The sequence below is a fragment of the Abramis brama genome, assembly GCF_963993115.1.
Source record: "Abramis brama genome assembly, chromosome: 8".
NCBI lineage: Eukaryota > Metazoa > Chordata > Actinopteri > Cypriniformes > Leuciscidae > Abramis > Abramis brama.
The window spans coordinates 37075631-37095725 of record NC_139970.1 but is presented as its reverse complement, the minus strand read 5'-3'; the positions used below and the strand labels follow the sequence as shown (position 1 = coordinate 37095725).

Sequence of the window (20095 nt, the reverse complement as noted above, 5' to 3'; positions counted from 1 at the left end):
TTTTACATCTCTCTGCGGAATAACCACATCTCAATAACATCTGGTGAGGTGATCACTTCCACTAAAAACATCTGTTTGTCTGTCTGTCTATCTATCTGAATACAGTAACTATCTAGGGCAGTGTAATTTTAACAGTTGGCTATATTTTGCTCTATAATATCAGGAGTGACGGTGGTGGAACATTTAATACTTTCCTGCTGATGTAATGAGAGGCACCTGAGACCATAAAGTATAAATCAAGCTCACGTCTGTACATTTTTCATTTTTGCATTGAGATGTTATGATAGTAGTATAATATTTCATGTGGGATAAGGGTCTGAATCGAGATGGAATATTTTGATAAGCATTTTTTGAGGCTAATGAAAAAAGCAAGGTTTGTGGTATCGTGGGAACAACAAGGCCAAAGAAAAGTTCTCACTTTTCCATTTTAGAATATATGTGCAGTTATTACATTAAGAAGCTATTTCTACTTAATCTGACCAGTAGAAATAACTTTTGTTGCTGTATCCAAACTAAGTATGGTTGATTAGTCATATAAATTTATTTATTTTTAAATTTAAATGAAAAAAGGTTGGTATTGAGGTCGCAAATCAAAACATGCCAGGATCAGCCACAGTATAAAAACTCTATCGCCAAAATGAAAACACAAAATTGAGAAAGAAACAACAAATATGCAGTCTGTCTATTTATCTGACAAAATAGAAACCTTGAAGACCAGACCTCTAGGAACTAAAAAAGGAACACAGCCAGAGACAGGCAGACAAAAACAGATCTGGCAACCAAAAGAAAATACACTCTCGACTGTTCAAATAATGCATCACACAGAGCAGAATAACACTTTTAACCTCATGCCTTAACTACACACAAATCAGAATCACATTTTTTTCCCATTTTGCAAAGTCACACAGAACTTGTGGTTGTGCTAATCCAAATCTACAAACTCATATTAGCCCTGAACGGGACGTAAACTCTAACTTTTCTTTATCTACATGCACAATCACAGTTTAATGTTTTTTTTTTTTTATCATGCCTTTATAATTAAATTCTGTCATTAATTACTCACCTTCATGTCGTTATTCACATATAAACATTCAACAACTCACACATCAGTTATGGTAAACGAAAGCTCATGCATGTTTTTGCTTGATGTGCGAGAACCAATGGTCATTCAAGCAGGTTCGGTTGAGCCTCTGTTTATGTTTGCTGACCAATGTTTATATGTGAATAAAAGCCTGAATCAATTTGTTCATAATATAAAATGATCGAGTCACTCCAGAAAAATGGTCCAAACCACTCAATTCATATGGATTAGTTTTATGATCTTTTTATGAACTTTTTGAAGCGTCAAAGTTGCATAGACTGTCAATGGAGGAGAGATTTAAGATTTTATTAAAAATATCTTGAGTTCCAAAGATGAACGATTTTTGAGTCAACTATCCCTTTAAAGTGTCTCCAATCTTCAATCTTCACATTATTTTTCTTCCATTGCTGAATAAATACGTTGGCCCATAAAAATCCATTAGAGTTCTTTAGGTGATTGTCTTTGGATATCACTGCAACATTTGCACCTATACTTTTTAGGGTCTATTCTTAAAAATTAAGGCATCTTGTTTCATTGTTAGATGATACGCAACTTTATCTGCCCTTGAAATGGAAAGATACAAACTCTCTAAAACCATTGTTGAAGTGGTTTGAGGATATTTAAGCCTTGATGGTCTTAATTTTTAAAAATTGAAATCATTGCTTTTGGCCCTAGTGATGCCTGTGAAGCCCAGCATATGGATTTGGGCACTTTAAAACCAAATGTGAACACAGTTCACCCATACTGGCCTCCCTCCATTGGCCTCCAGTTTATGTTACGATTGATTTTAAAGGTCCCATTGCATGGATTATTTTATTATTTTAGAATGTTTCCTGGGGTGCCCTTATAATGTTAGTATGTTTTTTAGATCAAAAGTTGTTATAATTTAGAAATAAAAGGCATATTTCCTAGCCTGATTTTAGCCTCTGATTTGAACGCTCTGTTTGAAGGGGCGTGTCTGCTGCGAGACTTCAGTGTAAACGCCCACTGCTGTGATTGGCTGACATGCTTGCATATGAAATAGCTAGCATTACATGTGGAACTCTCTCGAAAACTTTTACTATTACAGCTATTATACGTTTTTACTATTACAGCTATCGGGATTAACGAATCGTGAGAAGTTTAAGTATTTAGATCTATTCCCATCACATAAAAGGTTGCAGTGATGAGCATTGAGCAGATGACAGCCTGTTGATCGCGTGAATGAAGATCTTATCATTGCAACGCAGTTTCTGCACTCTCACTAATGATTTCACCAATGCAAACATGAGGTAAGTACAGTAAGAGCTTCGCTGTGCAGCGTAACAGCGTCATTGATTTCATAACGAGTTTTGGCAAGTGTCCAGATAAACTCGCGCTATGTGATTGACAGCTTGGGTGATTGGAAAGGGATTGTTCTTTGATCGCTTATTAATCACAGTTTAAGTAAGATTATTTTCATCCTACTAAGAGAAACGGCGTGAAGTTGATCGTTTAGTCACTGGCTTGATTTACTGATGCATAAACAGTAGGCTATTGAACGACTTTGAGAGAAAGATTATCTGTCTGAACTTGAACAATTACACATCAGAAATTCACATAACCCACTGGTTCTTCAGAGGCTCGGATGAAGGAACTAAAAAAATACTTTTGTGTTCATTTGTACATCCAAACACTGAGCAACTGCCATGCTTTGCTCGTTTGCAAGCCATGATGTCTCTCGAGGAAAAAACAATATCGTGCTCGCGCAGCTCATTTTCTCATGGGCGGGCCAAATTCTCTTTGCGGGCAAGAAGAGAAAGGGGAGGTGACCTTTCCCCTTATGATGACATAAGGGGAAGATTTCTAGATTCGCCCGTCTGAGCTTTCATTTTCTCAAAAATACCCAGGGCTTGGTTTACACCCATCAAAACGTCTAGCCACTGGGCAAACTCATATTAAGGTTAAAAAACCTCATAAAGTGAAATTTTCATGCAATGGGACCTTTAAGATTTTAGAGTCTGTGTTTCAAAATATCTCTCGGGTTTAATACAGCCGTATATGCTCCATCAAGAGCAGTCAGGTCTGCCGACCATTTGCTTTTGGTCATTTCAAGAGTAAGGTCGAAGAGCAGGGGAGACTGTATTATTGCGGTTGCTGCCCCGGAACTCTGGAATAATTGCCCATATGAGGAAGGCCCAGACATATTATAGCTGTTATATGTTACATCATATGTTTTTACTTGTTTTATTGTGACCCTGTGTTGTACAACACTTTGGCAAACACCAGCTGATTTCTTAAATGTGCTTTATAATTTTTTTTTTTTTGTGTATATAAATGTCTAAGTTTCATTTAAGTTTAATACTTCCTCTAAATCATAATTCCCCTAAAGACAGATACAGACCATCTATTCAAAAGGCCAAGCAAAAGCAGTGAGTCACTAAAGAATACAAATCCAGTTCCTGTAAGCTGAGTGTCATGGCCTCAGGGTTATCATCACCATCATGGGTGTGTGTGTGGGGGTGGGGGTGGGGGTGGGGGTGAGGGTGGGGGTGGGGGTGTGGGTGGGGGGGGGGGTGACTTTGAATGACTCTTATGAGCTGATTCATTTTAGTTAATCAAAATCTAAGGCAGAACCAGTGAGGACTGATTCCTTAACAAATGACTCTGAACTTGTTCATGTGAGTCAAAACTTACAGCGCGACTAGCGTAGTTCGATTCCCAAACAAATGTCTCTTTTGAGTCGGATATTTTTAAGTGGATCAAAACATACGACGTGACCAGTGTAGTTCGATTCCCGAAAGAATGACTCTTAAGATCCGGCTCTTTTTAGAGAATATATATATATATATATATATATATATATATATATATATATATATATATATATATATATTTTTTTTTTTTTTTTTTAAATAACCGCAAGTTATATTATTGTTGATAATTTATTAATGAGTTATTAAATTATAATGACTCGAAATGAACCAAGAACTAACGGCTCACAACACTTGAATAAATTATTCTACATGAGAACTTAAAGATAGCCTATAGCCTACACGTTCATTTAGCTGCAATCAGTATTTTTATTAAAAACATGAATAAATTACTATCACATTGTTTGTTTTTGTATATCCTATAGTTAGGAACAATTTGACTGCATATGCTTAAGAGTCATTAAAAAGTCTGTAAAATAACCTTTTGAATTATTTATATTAGGCTACTGTTATGATGTGTTATTTAGGCTATTCTGAACTCTAAAATGAATGTAGCAACAGACTACTGCGGGAAGTAGGCTAAATACAATAAGAAATTGAATTTTTTTCTTCAAAAGTAGGCTACTAAAAGAATCGTAAATGGTTAAAGGGAATCAGAATCATGAAATTCTTTAGAACACTTTACCAGACCGAACGGTCACCCGGAAGTGGGTGATATTATCACCGCGCAGTCAATGAATAGACTACTTGGAGTAGTTGACTATTTGGAGCCACAAACTAAACTACAGCATACTTACTAGTCCACATTTCTCTGAGCGCGTGTGATTGCCTCTCCTGCTGGAATGGCTCCATTACTGAGCTTGTCATGTAGACTGCTGCTTCTGCTGCCTCTTATTGGAGTATGTTTGACGAAATTTGCAAGGGGTGAGTGTGAGTTATTATTTTATTTTTTCATGATTATAATTTTAAAGTTCATTTTTCCAAAGTTGGAGGGAATATTCCGCTTTATGGAGCACTTCTAGAAGTTCTACAAGCATTTTAAGAACAGAAGACCCAACTGTGCTATTCTATTTGTCGATTTTAATACAATAATGATTCAAGTGTTATAGTTATAATGTATTTGCTGCCAGAACTTGTAACTTTACCCTCACACGACCGTTAAGGAAATGAAAGTCAAATCACGCAATATTCACCTTTTGAAGTGTTTATAGAGGCACAAAGCTGCTTTGAATCTAACGTGACATGGGCTATACAGTTTATATTTTAGATCACGGATTATAAAGATTGCAGGGTTGCATACTAAGTAGACTTTCTTGAGGTGTCCCGCCATTGAGAGTTCAAGCGCTGTGGTGGCTCAAAACTTTCAGCTCAACTTTGATGGTTAAATCCAAAATAATCTTCAGGATTTATTTTTGTCAACAAAGGCTGTGTGTATTTACAACCACAATTTCTAAGGGAGATGAAACTCAAGGATTGAAAGGATTTGACATTAAAACGAGCATTTTGTGCCACATTTGTTCTGTCTGCTGTGATAAACATGGGAAGATGACATTTTAACTTTTGGGAATTGGAATTTAATATTTAACTTATTATTGGTAGGTGTATTTAATCCCTGCAATGCAAACAAAGGGTCAGTTGATGTCTTGTAGATTTGAATGGCTATAGTTTTTGTGCTAGTGCAATTATGTAATGTTTGATTATATTATAAGAGGAAATAGCTAAATGTAATTTTATATGTTCTTAGTTTAGTTTAAGTGTAGGAAATCTGATTAAAAAAAAAAAAAGAAAAAAAAAAGAGTGCTTTAGATATAGGCTACTGTAGCCTACTAGTGTATTCCTTGACTTTTTTTTAAAATTGTTGACACCAACAAATATCATTAAAGGTCCCGTTATTCGTGATCCCATGTTTTAAACTTTAGTTAGTGTGTAATGTTGCTGTTAGAGCATACATAATATCTGTAAAATTATAAAGCTTAAAGTTCAATGCCAAGCGAGATATTTTATTTAACAGAAGTCACCTACAACGAACGGCTCGTTTGGACTACATCCCTCTACTTCCTTCTTTAATGACGTCACTAGAACCGTTTTTTGACTAACCTCCGCCCACAGGAATGCTCCCTCAACTCTACCGAAATTCGTTTATGTACTTAAGCACTTCTTATAACTTACTGTGTTTACTCAGCTCTTATGGTGATTTTCTGAAGAAAAACTGACGCTTCATCTTTTGTGTGATGTACAATAAACTTTATTAAACTCATCAGTATACGTTTGATCCAGGGGCGATTCTAGGATTTTCGTTTTAGGGGGGCTCAGCCCCCAATGAGGGTATGATTAAAAAAAAAAAAAAAAAGTTAGTTTATGGTCTAATGCTCATTATTAACTAGTTTCATTAATTCATCCAGCAATATGCATATGGCACAGTTTTATAATCACTGAGGAACCAAATGTGAGGTATTTAGGGGGGTTCGGGGGCATGCTCCCCCGAGAAAATTTTGATTTCTCTGATCTACATATGTGCATTTTAAGATGTTTTGAAGGCCAAAGAAATTGGATAACAATAGCTTTAAAACCATGTGCGGGCAGCTGTTTATTTTCTCACCTCATCAGCATCACACTCTTTTTCTCTTTGTTTTTATCTTGCTCTGTCTCTTCCCCTCCTAAAGCTGCTTTGACTAATATAGGCTTTTCATTTTTGTCTGTCAGTGAAGAAAGTAAACATAGGGTCAACTGATTGAACTTGATTTATGAATCATTTTTTCAGACAAAGCTACCAGGAAAGCTAGGTAACTAAGTTTATTAAATTCATTCACAATATGTACACATTCATTATTGATCTAGGCCTAATACATGGCCGTAGACAGGGCTTTATAATCAAAGAGGTCATAAACTTGAGGCTGTTATGGGGTTAAACATTTTTATTTCTGATATGTGCATTTCAAGACGTTTGAAGGCCAAAAAAGGATAAGAAACAGATTTAAAACCTGCTCTCTCCTCATCTCCATCACTCTGTCTTTTTCTCTCAGTCTCCTGATCTTGCCCTGTCTCTTCCCTTCCTAAAAGCTGAACTTTTTTAATTTACTGAAGGCTATAAATTGTATTATATTAATTCTCAACATGTACACATGCATTATTAATCTTGTGCCTATGAAAACGGCTTTGTTAATGTTTCTTGTCCCCTCACAATGACATAATTACACGTTATATAGGCCTATTTTCAGCTCAAAATGGCGAAATTAGACAAAAGTTTATTAGTTTTCTAATTATTTTTGTCATTCGTTTAACATTTATGACCTAAAAAACTGTCAAATATAAAATGTTTAGTTTAGCTACTTACATCTTCTTAACTCGCACTTGACCGTAAACTGAAGCGTCAGTCGTGCTGCTAAAATTCGCGCACAGCAGTTTCTGCGAACACGCATTTGTGTAGCCTACACTTAATCACAAATGTTTAGGGGGGCTAGGCAGAAGTTTAAAAAGGGCCTAGTGACGCCTTGGTTCTCACTCTGCGTGTGTTTCGCGCTGGATGACGGCCGTGCTGAGCGGTGCAGGTACAGAGGAGAAGTAGAAGAAGAGAGGATGACACCATTTGCTAAGCGGGGATGTTTTCATTTTCATCCTTACACATACATTTTAAACCACAAACTACGGAGTATGTTTTGGACATTATTTAACATTGTCAAAGACGAATTTTTTTTTTTATAATAACATTTCTTACTCCAAGTTTTAGGGGTGCTGAGCTCCTTTTTAGGGGTGCTGAAGCACCCCTAAAAAGGGGCTAGCCTCGCCCATGGTTTGATCATCATTCAGACAGCAGACTTGTAGGCTATTAATAAATAATGGATACATACAAGCAGATGACAAATACGTTATAATAACCGTAATTAAACTACTAAACTATACCTGTTTCATCTCTATACAGCACTCTGACTCTGTAGGCATTATTGTCCGACTAGAAATGAACACCGTTACTGAGAGTTTCTGATATTATCATCATTCCGTGAGATGAAATTGTCCTGAGAGACTGAGCGCGAGCTCATGAAGCTCCGCCCCCTGGGTCGTCCAGCAGCAGCTTATTTGCATTTAAAGGGCACACACTAAAACAGCGCGTTTTTCTGTGACCCAAAAAATGACAATTTAAACATGCTGTAAAAAATGATCTGTTGGGTATTTTGAGCTGAAACTTCACATACACACTCTGGGGACATCAGAGACTTATTTTACATCTTGTGAAAAGGGGCATAATACGGGACCTTTAAATGCAAAGATTTCATCAATCAGTTCCTTTTCATGTCAGTCATTCAGACCAAAATCAGTGAGTCAATGTTTAGCAAATACTGCCTCTTAATAAATAAAAAAAAATATATATATTTATATATAAAAATATATAAACTCTAATTCATTTTCAGTAGGCGTTTTATTTATAAGACATTTATTTCTTATTTTATATAGGCTATAAGCACAGAGAATGCCATCCATTTGTAATTAACTTTTTTAATTTTGGACCCTGACTAAAATATATGAAATATATGAAGAATTGCATGTTTCAATATATGCAATTCTTAGATTTTAGGTAGAGAGACAATAGATGTCATTATGGTTGGTATATAACTTCAGTAAAATGTGATTAATTTGTTTTGATCTAATATTTTCTTAGAACCCGCCCCTTGGTGCCATAGCTCTTTAATAATTTGCACATGGAAACCGCTTATGCCGAAGAAATGTTTTGTTCTTCTTGGCTGCAGTCCATGCATTGTGAACTTTTAGATCTGCTTAACTGCACCAATCAATATGCTGGCTCTCAATCCTCCATAAATCTCTTTAGCGTCTCTGGATGCTTGGAGGTCACAATCTCAACTCAACACTGTTGCTGTTATGATGAAAGGATTTGTTTTAATTAAATGATCTTTAAAAATAGATTGGTGTACGTATGGGTGGAATGAAATATGCATACTGCAAAACTCGGGCATGTGCATATGGTAATGTTATAAAAATCTGCCTGCTTGACATTGTACTTGCTTCATGTTTGGGCAGATTTTACTTTGACTTGCTTTAAAGTGATGCTGCTTTCCTTTGAAGCCTACAGTGTGATTAAATATGGGTTAAGAAGCCCATATATAAACTTGATTGAGTACCAGAATAATATCCTAAGACAAAATGTAACCATGATTTATCCAAAACATGGCTAGTTACCAAGTTGTTGTTTTTATTACTTTGGAAAAATTGGGATTATTGGTGATTTTGTTTTTATTTTTTTAATAGTACATACTGTATATATATTTTTATATATATTTTCTCTTTTCCCCCTGTTGTCACCAGGCATAGTGCATAGAAATAGTTCAGTTCAATTTCCTTTGAAAGATTCTTCTGACACGTATGCTTTTTAGTCCTGAAAAATGTAGAAGGGAGTGTAAGAGATGTTCCTTTCTGTGAATAATGGGGCTGTACTCTAGTATCGGCTGTGAAGCTCACATAAAGAGACAACCAAATGCGACCTCCATTCTCAAGAATGGTGCGATGCAGAGATCAGGCTTCTGATATGGCTCGACAGTGTGTGAACCAGTGATTTATTAGTAACCGTTTCAATGAACAAACATATAATGAATTCTCGTTATGCTAATGACATAACTGACATTGTTTTGAATATTAGCCTATATGACATAGGTTAGCCTTAGTGAATTAACACATTCTGAAGGGTTTTGTATTTGTTTATATTTAAGAAACACTTTCAGCCTCACAGAGTTGTCGTTGGCTCTGTATATCTTTTGGAAATTAATTTTCATCATGAAATTTTACTGAACCCTGCAAAGCCATCCTAATCTGCTAGACGCATAATCCTCGCTAATTTTTTTTCTTTCTGGGTTAAATATACAGCTATTAGTCATGCCTCATTGAATGAGTCATTAGAGGAAGGCTTTTCTGAGCCGATAGCTCTATCTTTTTCCTGAGGTCTGACCCTTTTTCGAGACAAATGGTTTATTTCAGTGTTTTTTTGAGACTCTTCGCAGAATTGCAGAAAGCTCCTCCCTTAAGGGACTTTTAAATGGTCTGTAAGTGCCATATCTGAAGTTCCAGTGAAACATCAGGAGAGGTCAGGGAGAAGCGTGCTCTTTTGATTGGACTACGACAGAGACTGTAATTGCATCTGTCGTTGCTTACACATTTGCTCCAGATGAATCCATGCAAGACTGATGTCATTCAATATAGACTTACATGGTTAAAAAATCATTATTCTCAAATGTGTTCATATGGGAGCTGTATTGCTCAAACAGTGTTCAAAGGCCAAGACATGTAGAGTAACCTTGTGCGGGTTGTAAAAAGATGGATGAGATTAAAGGCGCCTGCATACTTTTATACCACGTCACAGAATCCTGTAAATACATTGATTTCAATAGTGTGTCACAAGAGCGTAGAGGGAGAATGCAAGGGTTTTTACAAATGTGACAAATAGGCCTGCACGATATTATCGTTTCAGCATCGACATCGCAATGTGGGCATCCACGATAGTCACGTTGCAGGATGTGCGATGTTAAGTTATAGAAATCGTACTGCTGAAACACTGCCAGCAGGACATTAAACAGGAAGTGTCTGTCTGAGCTCACGACAGGTTTTGCGTGGGAACTCATATCTTTGCGAGGGAATGCAAAGGTTTTGCGTGAGAACGCTTTGAGAGGGAACGCAAATTTATTTTTTTTAATTCTCCCATCCCAAATTTTTTCCACCACCATGTCCCTTTAGGGGCTCCGTAGTACTTGGCCGTTTACATAAAAGGCAAGTTACATTTATTTAGTCACATTATGATAAAGAAAAATGACATGTTTATTACAACATGATCTCACGACCAATTCGTACGAATTCGTACGATAAAAAGGTGGCTAATTCGTTTGAATTCGTACAACCTCACTCATACGAATTTGTACGATTTATCTAAACCCACGTGATGGGTAGGTTTAGGGGCGGGGTCAGGGGTAGGTCATTTGTATGAATTCATACGAATTGGGCAATTCGTAAAATATGTACGATTTAGCAAAAATCATACTAATTCGTATGAGTGAGGTCGTATGAATTCGTACGAATTAGCCACCTCGTAGAATTCGTACAAATTGCCGTGAGATCAGGCTGTTAATTATCAAATTTGGGAGAGATTTAAGTCATAGTGATGTATGACCAGTGCTAGGTAGATTACTTGCAAATTGTAGTCTGTTACTGAAAATTGTAGTTAGGAATGTAATAATTACGCATTTTAGGTAATGTTTTCTGATTACCTTTAGATTACTTTTGACCTCGTTCATCACTTAGTTTTGAATGGGATTATTGTGTATCATATATAAAAAGAAAACATTACTTTTAGATTACTTTTGACCTAACTTGTTCATCACTTAGTTTTGAATGGGATTATTGTGTGCCATATATAAACAGAAAACAAAGAGAAAGAAAATATTTTAAATACTTTGTTATCAACAAAATGAAATGCATTAAGCATTACATTATGGCAGGGGTTCCCAAACTGGGGTTAATGAAAGAACTGCACAGGGGCATTATGAGTTTATCAAAAGCTATGAAATATAAAATAAATGTTTTTTTTGAAGAAAAAATGTCAATGTGACCATTATCCAACACCAGAGAACTGTGTTAAATGATTGAAAAATTAACTTAAAATCTCAGGAATCCCTGCATGAACAAACAATAATAAACATGAAAACAGCAATGACATTACACATTCAACGTTTTCCAGGTTTTAAATATTTATGTACAGACTTTAGTCTAGATCAATAATTTGTGAAGGTCACTGCATGTTTCACAGCTATATATCAGCAGTGGTTAGTAATTTGCATAATTATTAATCTCATACATGGTGTAACTGAGAGGTGCTTTTGTGCCCAAATTTAGAAGCATCACAAGTTTATTTACATGACATAGCATATTGTGAATATAGTCAAAGCTAAACAGTATGACACACAATAGGAAATTAATTTGGAAAGCAGAATTATAAAGAGTAAAAAGAAGAATTAGAGATTATGAATAATTTAATGCCATTGCATCACATGAATAACGTAATCATGTCATCTATAAAAAAAGTAACTGTAATCTAATTATGAGCATTTTAAAACAATGTAATTACAAGTACAACATTTTTGGAATCTAATTACATAATCCTTATTCATATAATCAGTCACTACCCAGCACTGTGTACAACATACAGTATGTGCTTTGTTACTTTTAAGAATGGATGAAATTGTAATGGAGTAAAATGAGTAAACATATTTGGTTTTAACAGAACTCAAGTAAAGTACAGATTCCCCAAAATAATACTTAAGTAGTGACGTACTACTAAGAGTAAGTATTACTCAGATACTTTACACCGCTCTGCCATTAAAGGGATACTCCACTTTAAAATGAAAATTCTGTCATCATATACTCACCCTCATGTTGTTTCAAACCTGAATGAATTTCTTTCTTCCGCTGAACAGAAAGTAAGATATTTAGAAGAATGTCAGTAACCAGACAGTTTTTGGTACCATTGACTTCCATAGAAAGAAATTCATACAGGTTTGAAACAACATGAGGGTGAGAATATGATGACAGAATTTTCATTTTAAAGTGGAGTATCCCTTTAAAACATATTTAACAGGTCCTATTCAACAAATGCTTCCCTTGTGTGTAGGGCCCCTAAGACAGCGGTTCAGTGAGAATTATCATCAGGCCCACATGGAATGTGTTCCCACAGAACTCCACAGAAAGTTCAGCACATTTCCACAGAACTAAATTCATCATGCATCCGGTTACTCACATGCCCACACTTTGCATATTGGGTTCATTTTAATAAAGAATTCAAAATAATGTTCCTTTAAAATCAGCACATTAAAAAAAAAAAGAGTCTGCCGATTCTGTCTGGGCCTGCTCATCATGTATGCCATGTATCAAAATTTCCACAATGAGTCCTCGTGAGATGACATCATTGGTTTGCTTTCATTACAAACCAGCTCAGCAATAGGGTTGTGTCAAGGCACGTTCTGACATTGTTCTTTGTCTTCTTGTTTGATCATAAAGGAACTGCTTTAAGATCACTTATCAAGACTAATTTATTGCAAATGCCCTCTGGGCTGTTTGTCACTCATAGCGATACACAGTAGCATGGTTGAGTAGCTTTAATGCTGAATGGATTTTGCATGCAAAACACACAAGATTAATGTCAGAATCACTCATGTTGGCTGTTCTATCAATATTATCAACAAACCTTTGCTGTCATATCTTCTCTTGTGTTTTTCTTACACTGGATTATTAGACTTCTTTGTGGCAGGATACATTTTTTTTGTGTTTTAGTGCATTATGTCATCTCATTTATAAACCTTTAAAAGCAAGTGTGTGAGTATATGAGTTAATGTCGGCCTACAGCCATCTGTATCAAATCTTAAAGAATATGAAAAAATATCCAAAGTTGCTTTAAGGCAAGTCAGTGAATTTGGCAGCTATGTTAACAACACCCCCTGGCAGCTATTTTATCGCAATAGGCATGCAAGTACAGGTCCTATCTACTTGAATGTGGAAAGACAGAAACTGTTGGTTAAGCTTATGCTTCATATTTCAAAACATGGTATCATATTTTACAAAATGGTATCATTTTGTTTTTTTATTTACCTAAAATTACCCCAAATTATGTAGGTTGGTCCAGATAATGTGCATGCATGTTACTGAGCAATAAGACCAGCTAATACTTTACCAATAAGGCAGTGTGGCATTTTAAATAAAGGGCATGACTTCCTTTCCTTAAATTATCATATTGTGATTTCCCACTTTAATTTATCTGTCCCCTTTTTAAAATGTCTGATATTGATTCCGAAATGCATGCTTTTATCATGCAACATCTTATTAGCCTTGTACATAAAAGTGCCAGAAGGCATGTCTCAATTCTTTCTTTGACTTAGTCAAACATTCTGTGCCCAAGAGTATCAACTCGTTTCATGACTCTGTTCCCATGGTGATAATTATTGTGTAGAGAACAGTCAAAAGGTCTCCCAGTTTGTCAAGACCTTCTTTGATCTGTTGCATTAACTTATTCGGATGAAAACTAGCATTGGTGGGCGATATGGCAAAATTTAAAATGGCTTTTAAAAATCTTCCCAAACATGTCCGTAGGTTGAACAAACAATGAGCTTAAATATCTTTGTATTTTTCAAATTAGTATTTAACATGAGGCCTCTAAACATCCAGAAGCCATGCATGTATTCCTGCCTGGCACATTTACATCAACAGCCTTGTGGTGGTTAATCAGTGCTCTCAATTTCACATTTTCTGTGTTGTGTACAGACTTACTGCAGTGACAGAGAGAAACCAGATAAGCCTTTTACTTTAGGCGGTTAACTAGCTATACAGCATACCATGCAATGCTGTTGGATATCTTTCCCTCTGCAGCCTTATGTTTTACGTATGTCTACATCAGGTGTCCCATATGGTCGAGCAGACCGGTGGCCACACACTCATTTAAAGAGCCAGAATCCTCTCATGCAGTCAGTTGCAGACCTGACAATAATTAATGGGGTGTATGGGATTATTTGCTTCAGCGAGCCCTGAACTGCAGACCTCAGATAATTGCACGAGGTGACAGCGAGGCGGATTTTCTGTCCCACAAGAGTTTCATGGGATCCGACACGGCATGGTTTACTAGGTCACCCATTGTTGTTATCTCTGAATGGTAGTAGAATAAACAAGTTCGGACCTATCTGGGATTTTAAGGTGTTGCAAATATAACCAAAGGATTTTGTAGACAAAGACGATCTGCAATGTCACTGGCAAACAGGCCGAAACGTGGATCAAGCCAAGACACCTGACAACAGCAAAGTGAAAACAGTCAAAGCTAGGTTACAAGTCAGTGCAAAAGATAACCAAATCAAAACACCCATATCGTTTTCCTTTTTTTCCATGTTAAAATGCTTTAATCCCACTTTAACTTACAGAGACAAGTAAGTAAATTATATAAAATGTATTTGTAAGCTATTTAAAAAGGGTAACCATTTTAGCTCTGTGGCACTTTCCAGCTCAACCTGTGGTGCACAAAAGGGTTCTGGAAACCAGTTAGAACTCAATCATTATTGTTGCAGTTCAGTTCAGTGACAGAAATTACACATTTGACCTTAACTGAGCAAGAGTTTGATTGTTGTGCAAGGTTGTGTTGTAATATTTATCAAGATAACCAGACAACACCCAAGAAATCTCTTATGCTCACTAAGGCTGCGTTTATCTGATCAAAAAAACCTGTAAAAATTGGAATATTGTGAAATATTATCCCAACTTAAAACATTGGTTTTCTATTTTGATATATTTTTAAATAATTTGCTGCAAGAAACATTTATTATTATCAATGCTGAAAACAGTTGTATAAAATTGATACCTTTTTTCAGAAATTCTATTCTATTCTATTGATAAATAGAAACTTTATTTGAAAAAATAAAAATAAAATTGTAACAAATAATTAACTTCACTGTCACGCACTGTGGCCTAAAGATTTCATGACATGAGAAATCACATTTTTCTTGATCTTTTGACATACAGTATAAGTTGTTTTTGTACCATTAAAACATTCTGGAAGTTTCAAAGCTTAAATCGTCCTCCTCATTAAAAACAAAGTAATTATTTAACCAAGATCCAAAAACGGCTCGTTTGGATATTGTGGGATTTGTGACATTTTGACGGATCTGTGAAATGCATTTGAATATGACTGCATCTAGAGCAAGACACAAATAGACATCGCACCATATGCTCATATGACAAATGAAAGAGTAAAGGAATGTTTGCTTGTTTAAAGTCACCATTAAATCAAAATGGACAATTCTTATTTTTTATGGAATATTTCAGTGTTTTTTTTTATAAATTATGTATCTATGCACATATTTTTTTTTTATTCATGTGCCCTAGTAATCTTCAGTCAAATGGAGCATTTGCAGATTGTTTCGTAAATGATGAACAGTGTAATGGAGAGTTGGCAAAGAAACTTTTGTTTAAAGATGAAGCAGCCAACTCTACTGGATCTGACATCAGCTGCAGTACATCACAAACCATTAGTAAACAATTTCATAATGCTTTGTCTGTAAATGACAGTTTTAATGTTCTTACTCATGTGCAATAGTGAGGGGACATTGATACTTTTTCATATGCACGTTTTCATATTTCATATGACGTTAGTCAGTAATAAAAAAAAAAAAAAATCCATGTCATGCCCCCTTTAAACATTTGTTAAATGCACTTCAGTTTGGTGACACCGAAATTACACAATTGGACCTTTTAAGGAGCAACAGTTTGATTTTGTGAAAGGCCATGTTGCTATTTATCACGGGAACCAGACTGCCTTGCCTTTCCTTTTCCTTACGGTTTGACCTTACACCAAGTTAACAAGCACAAGTTCTTGATTTAGTTCCATTTTATTAAATCAACAGAATGTTGAATGTTGTAACTTGATGTCAAATATCTATATAATGTATGTACTGTAGAAGGATGGCCATTTGGTTTCCTGTGTGTTAGTGATTGTTGCCATCTGAGTGACTGTTCCCTTAGACTTTGGACTCTATTTGCTGACTAAATCAGAAGCATGACTCATACTGCTAAAATCATATCCTCTGGCTATGAAACCTCTCTTTCTTTGACTATAGTGTCTAACACACGTGTACCAGGGATATTTTTCTGACAAATCAGAGATTAGGGAAAGTATTATGTCACATAAAGAAAAGGGTCTGAATTTAAAACGGACTCACTGGTTACTTATTTACAAATGACAAATACCTTGCCACTCATCCCAACAGTGGCATTGCATTACTGTAGATACGCTGCTGACGGTATTATGAATCACTGTGTTGTTGCAAAGGTAACTAACAGCAAACCCTGAACAAACATGACACGTTGACACCTATAAACAGATATTTACATGCATTGTGTTTTTCTTCAGACCGAGAGTTCCTGAACGTTTTACTCTTTTCAGATACTGACCGATGTGCTGAATTCCAGCTTGTGATAAAATCAACACTCCTCTTTCAAACAGGCATAAAAACAAGAAAGGGCTGAGTCTCAACATGGGGCAACCTGCCCAAGCTCAGCATTGGCAATGAGTTTGGCAAAGAACCAGTTTAGGTTGTTCTGACCACTATCAAAATTGAGGTGTGTTGAGGCTGAAGCCAAGCAGAACAGACAATTCATGCTGGCCTAAAAAAGCAGCTGGCGGTTGAAAATTTAACAGCCAGCCATGTTTTTTTTACCATTATTAACATAACTTTTGGGGGGAATTCTGCAGGGCCAGCTATTGTTTTGAATAAACCTTTTTATGATACACTGGATTGCATGTTTAATTGATACATTTAAAAAGTTAAATTTTAAAGGTCCTATACAACCTTGTTGTCTTAAAAAGTTGTTGTATCAATGGAAATTAAAAAAAAAAAAAAAAAAAAAAAAACAGGTCCTCTGGAATTCTGGCTTACATAATTGATGTAATTATCTTGTTCAGCATTTTTTACCATTTTTTCCATAATGGTTTATGATAAGATAAAATGTATATATAAAAAGTAATAACATAATAAATAATAAATAGTTTCTCAAGCTGTGCTGGAAATTTTCTTTTATGAAGAAAAAAAATATATTTTTGATCTCAGTATTTAGTAGCTCCTAGGAAATAAAAATCATAAATGAAATCTATTTCTAGACTTGACTTGCATCTCTTGCTTCTCTTTTTTTCCACTTGAGTAAAAAAGTCTCTTGTCTCAACTGTGCTCAGATTTAGCAAAACCCCAAATTCTGTGAAAAGTCTTCAAAGATTAAATCACTATGTTTTTTAAAAGACATTAATACTTTTATTCCACAATGATGCTATAAATTGTTCAAAAAGTGGCAGTAACAAAACATTGATTAGCAAAATATTAAAGGAACCGTATGTAAGATTGTGGCCAAAACTGGTACTGCAATCACTTTCAAATTACTGTAGAGTGGTGTATCCCCTCCCCCTCCCCCCTGACTCAAGGTTGCCAGATAGGCTGCAGGATCCAGCAGGAACGTAGGCTGCTACAAGGCCTACAAGCTTTCAACTAGAGCAGAGCTGGCAACCCGGATGCCGAAACACTACTGACTTCGTGATTGGTAGATAGGTGGAGGGTGGAGCATCAGGCCAAAACACAACATGACAACATCAGTTGAGGGCTGCAACTTCACTTTTAAATGACAATATCCTGGCCGGGCCACTGTTGTCAGTGATATAAGTATTTGAAATTAACATGATTTCTTAATGTCTAGTGACATATCAGGGCCATTTTATGATTAATTGAAATACATTTCTTACATACGGTTCCTTTAAGTGACTGTTACATAATATTTCTATTTCAAATAAACACTGTCCTTTTCAACTTTCTATTCATCAAAGAATCCTGAAAAAAAAAAATATATATATATATATATTTTTTTTTTAATATTATTATTATTTTTTTTTCACAAAAATATTAAGCAGCACAACTTTTTTCAACATTGATACTGAAGACTGGAGTACTTGTCATCAAGTTTACTGAACCAAACTAGCTGAATCATGTGTTTGATGACTTTGTAAGGCAAGGGAGTTCTCTAGTTAGCTTGATAAATACTTAGCCTTACACAACAATCAAAAGAAAAACATTACAAAATCTTATTTAAAAAAGTCTAAAGACCCAAACTTTTGAATGGAAGTGTATGTGAGCTATGTATAGAAGCTAAGGAAATAATCCCTTATTTATTGGCTTCAATATATCAGCCAAATTTTCTTGCCGGACCAATAACGATAACATTAAAAATGAACATATATCGGCCGATATACCGATATAGTGGCCGATATATATATCGTTCATCATTCTTTAAATTTGTGTGGGCAAATAGACCCATCAGTGAAAACTCATGTGAGCACTTTCTATGAGTGGCTTAGTGTTTTCTTCTTCGTCTGCATTAGATAATAATGCAAATAAGAAAATAATGTCTTTGTTATGTTCTACAATGGCAAACCCATCACGCAATGGGGGTGTGTTTCCTGCTTTTGTGCAGGCAAGAATTTTATCCAGAGCCTGTGGAATACCTCAGCAGAACTCTCACCAACCCGAGGGCAGGGTTGAGAGAGGATTTTAAGAGCAGTGGGGAGATGAACATCAGGATGTGACAGGATAAGCAATCCAGCCGCCCGCAGGATGTTGTCACTCAAGTCCAAGACCATCTGTTACTTTAGTTTGTGCACTTTGGATTCAGTCCTTGTTGTGTGAACAGGAGTTCACTTTACACAGCACGCTCTCTTAGAACACACTAATATGGTTGATTCTTGATAGGGATTAAGAACCTATTTCTGGGATTAAAATATATATATATTTTTTTTAAACCGTCCAAATTTATATTCAAGAAAGAGTGCTTTATCATCCTCGTTGGCTTGAGAGTGGAATGGTGTAGGAGGTTCATCCTGATTTACCCAAGCATTAAACACCAAGGGCAAAGCTGTGATATCCCTTAAAAATCTAAAGACTTTCATGTCAATGAGATCTCTTTAAGCAAGGGTGCCGACTCTATTAAAAGTAGGTGTATGGTTACTTTCCAATGCCAGAAAGCTCTTTTACCCCATTCAAAGCCTTAGGAGAAAGATTATAGATGGCTTAAATTTAGCACGCAGAGTTTTGTAAATTATGTACCGAGCAAATTATAACTTCTGGCTTCCTTCCACCCTCAGCAGATGGAGTGAGGTCTGAACTTCACATATTCCATCACTCATGCGCCCTGAAGAAAGACGAAGGGCCGTGCAGGGCAGTGAAGGAGAGATTCTACTTCGACATTGACACAGGTCGCTGTGAGCCTTTTGAATATGGAGGCTGTCAAGGCAATGCAAACAATTTCGAGACCTTGCAAGAGTGCCAGGATATGTGTCATGTGAAAGGTAAGGCAATCTTCACCTAACTTTGCAATGACGAATAACCATTCAAATCAATACAAATGTCAAAGTTCTCTAGGAAATGGCAAAAAATAACCTTTTCAGAATCAATGCATCTTTCAGAATGTGTTAGTCCTATTTCATTTTCGCTCTGTAAATTGGATGAACTGACCCAGACTCATGTGTCATGACAGTGTTCCACACACCTATGCAATAAACAGCATTCCAGATAAGCGTATCTTGGGTTAAGTAAAAGCACATATTACTAATATAGCAATAAGTTGAGAGGCTGTGCAATATTGTGAGTGAATCAAAGATAAAGAGCAATGCTCAGCAGAGTATATAATCACAATATAGCACAGCTTTGAGGGCTTTATTGCTTTTATGAAACACCTACTATATAAAAATATTACGGAAAGGCATTATTTTGAATAACTTGAT

At 35.8% G+C, this 20095-nt stretch overlaps 1 protein-coding gene across 4 annotated transcripts in view; it reads left to right on the top strand.

Moving 5' to 3' along the window:
* Positions 1 to 4471: 4471 nt before the first annotated feature.
* Positions 4472 to 20095, top strand: part of tfpia (tissue factor pathway inhibitor a) — a 29145-nt gene continuing 13521 nt past the window's right edge. The window contains exons 1-2 of one of the 4 annotated variants that reach the window (XM_084122856.1): positions 4472 to 4677; positions 19457 to 19660. In XM_084122856.1, the coding sequence (XP_083978982.1) occupies positions 4596 to 4677; positions 19457 to 19660 (286 nt within the window). In that variant the 5' untranslated portion in view covers positions 4472 to 4595. Of the gene's footprint in view, positions 4684 to 19456; positions 19661 to 20095 lie in introns of all 4 variants that reach the window. The other 3 variants (XM_084122857.1, XM_084122855.1, XM_084122854.1) reach the window with 3 other exon arrangements.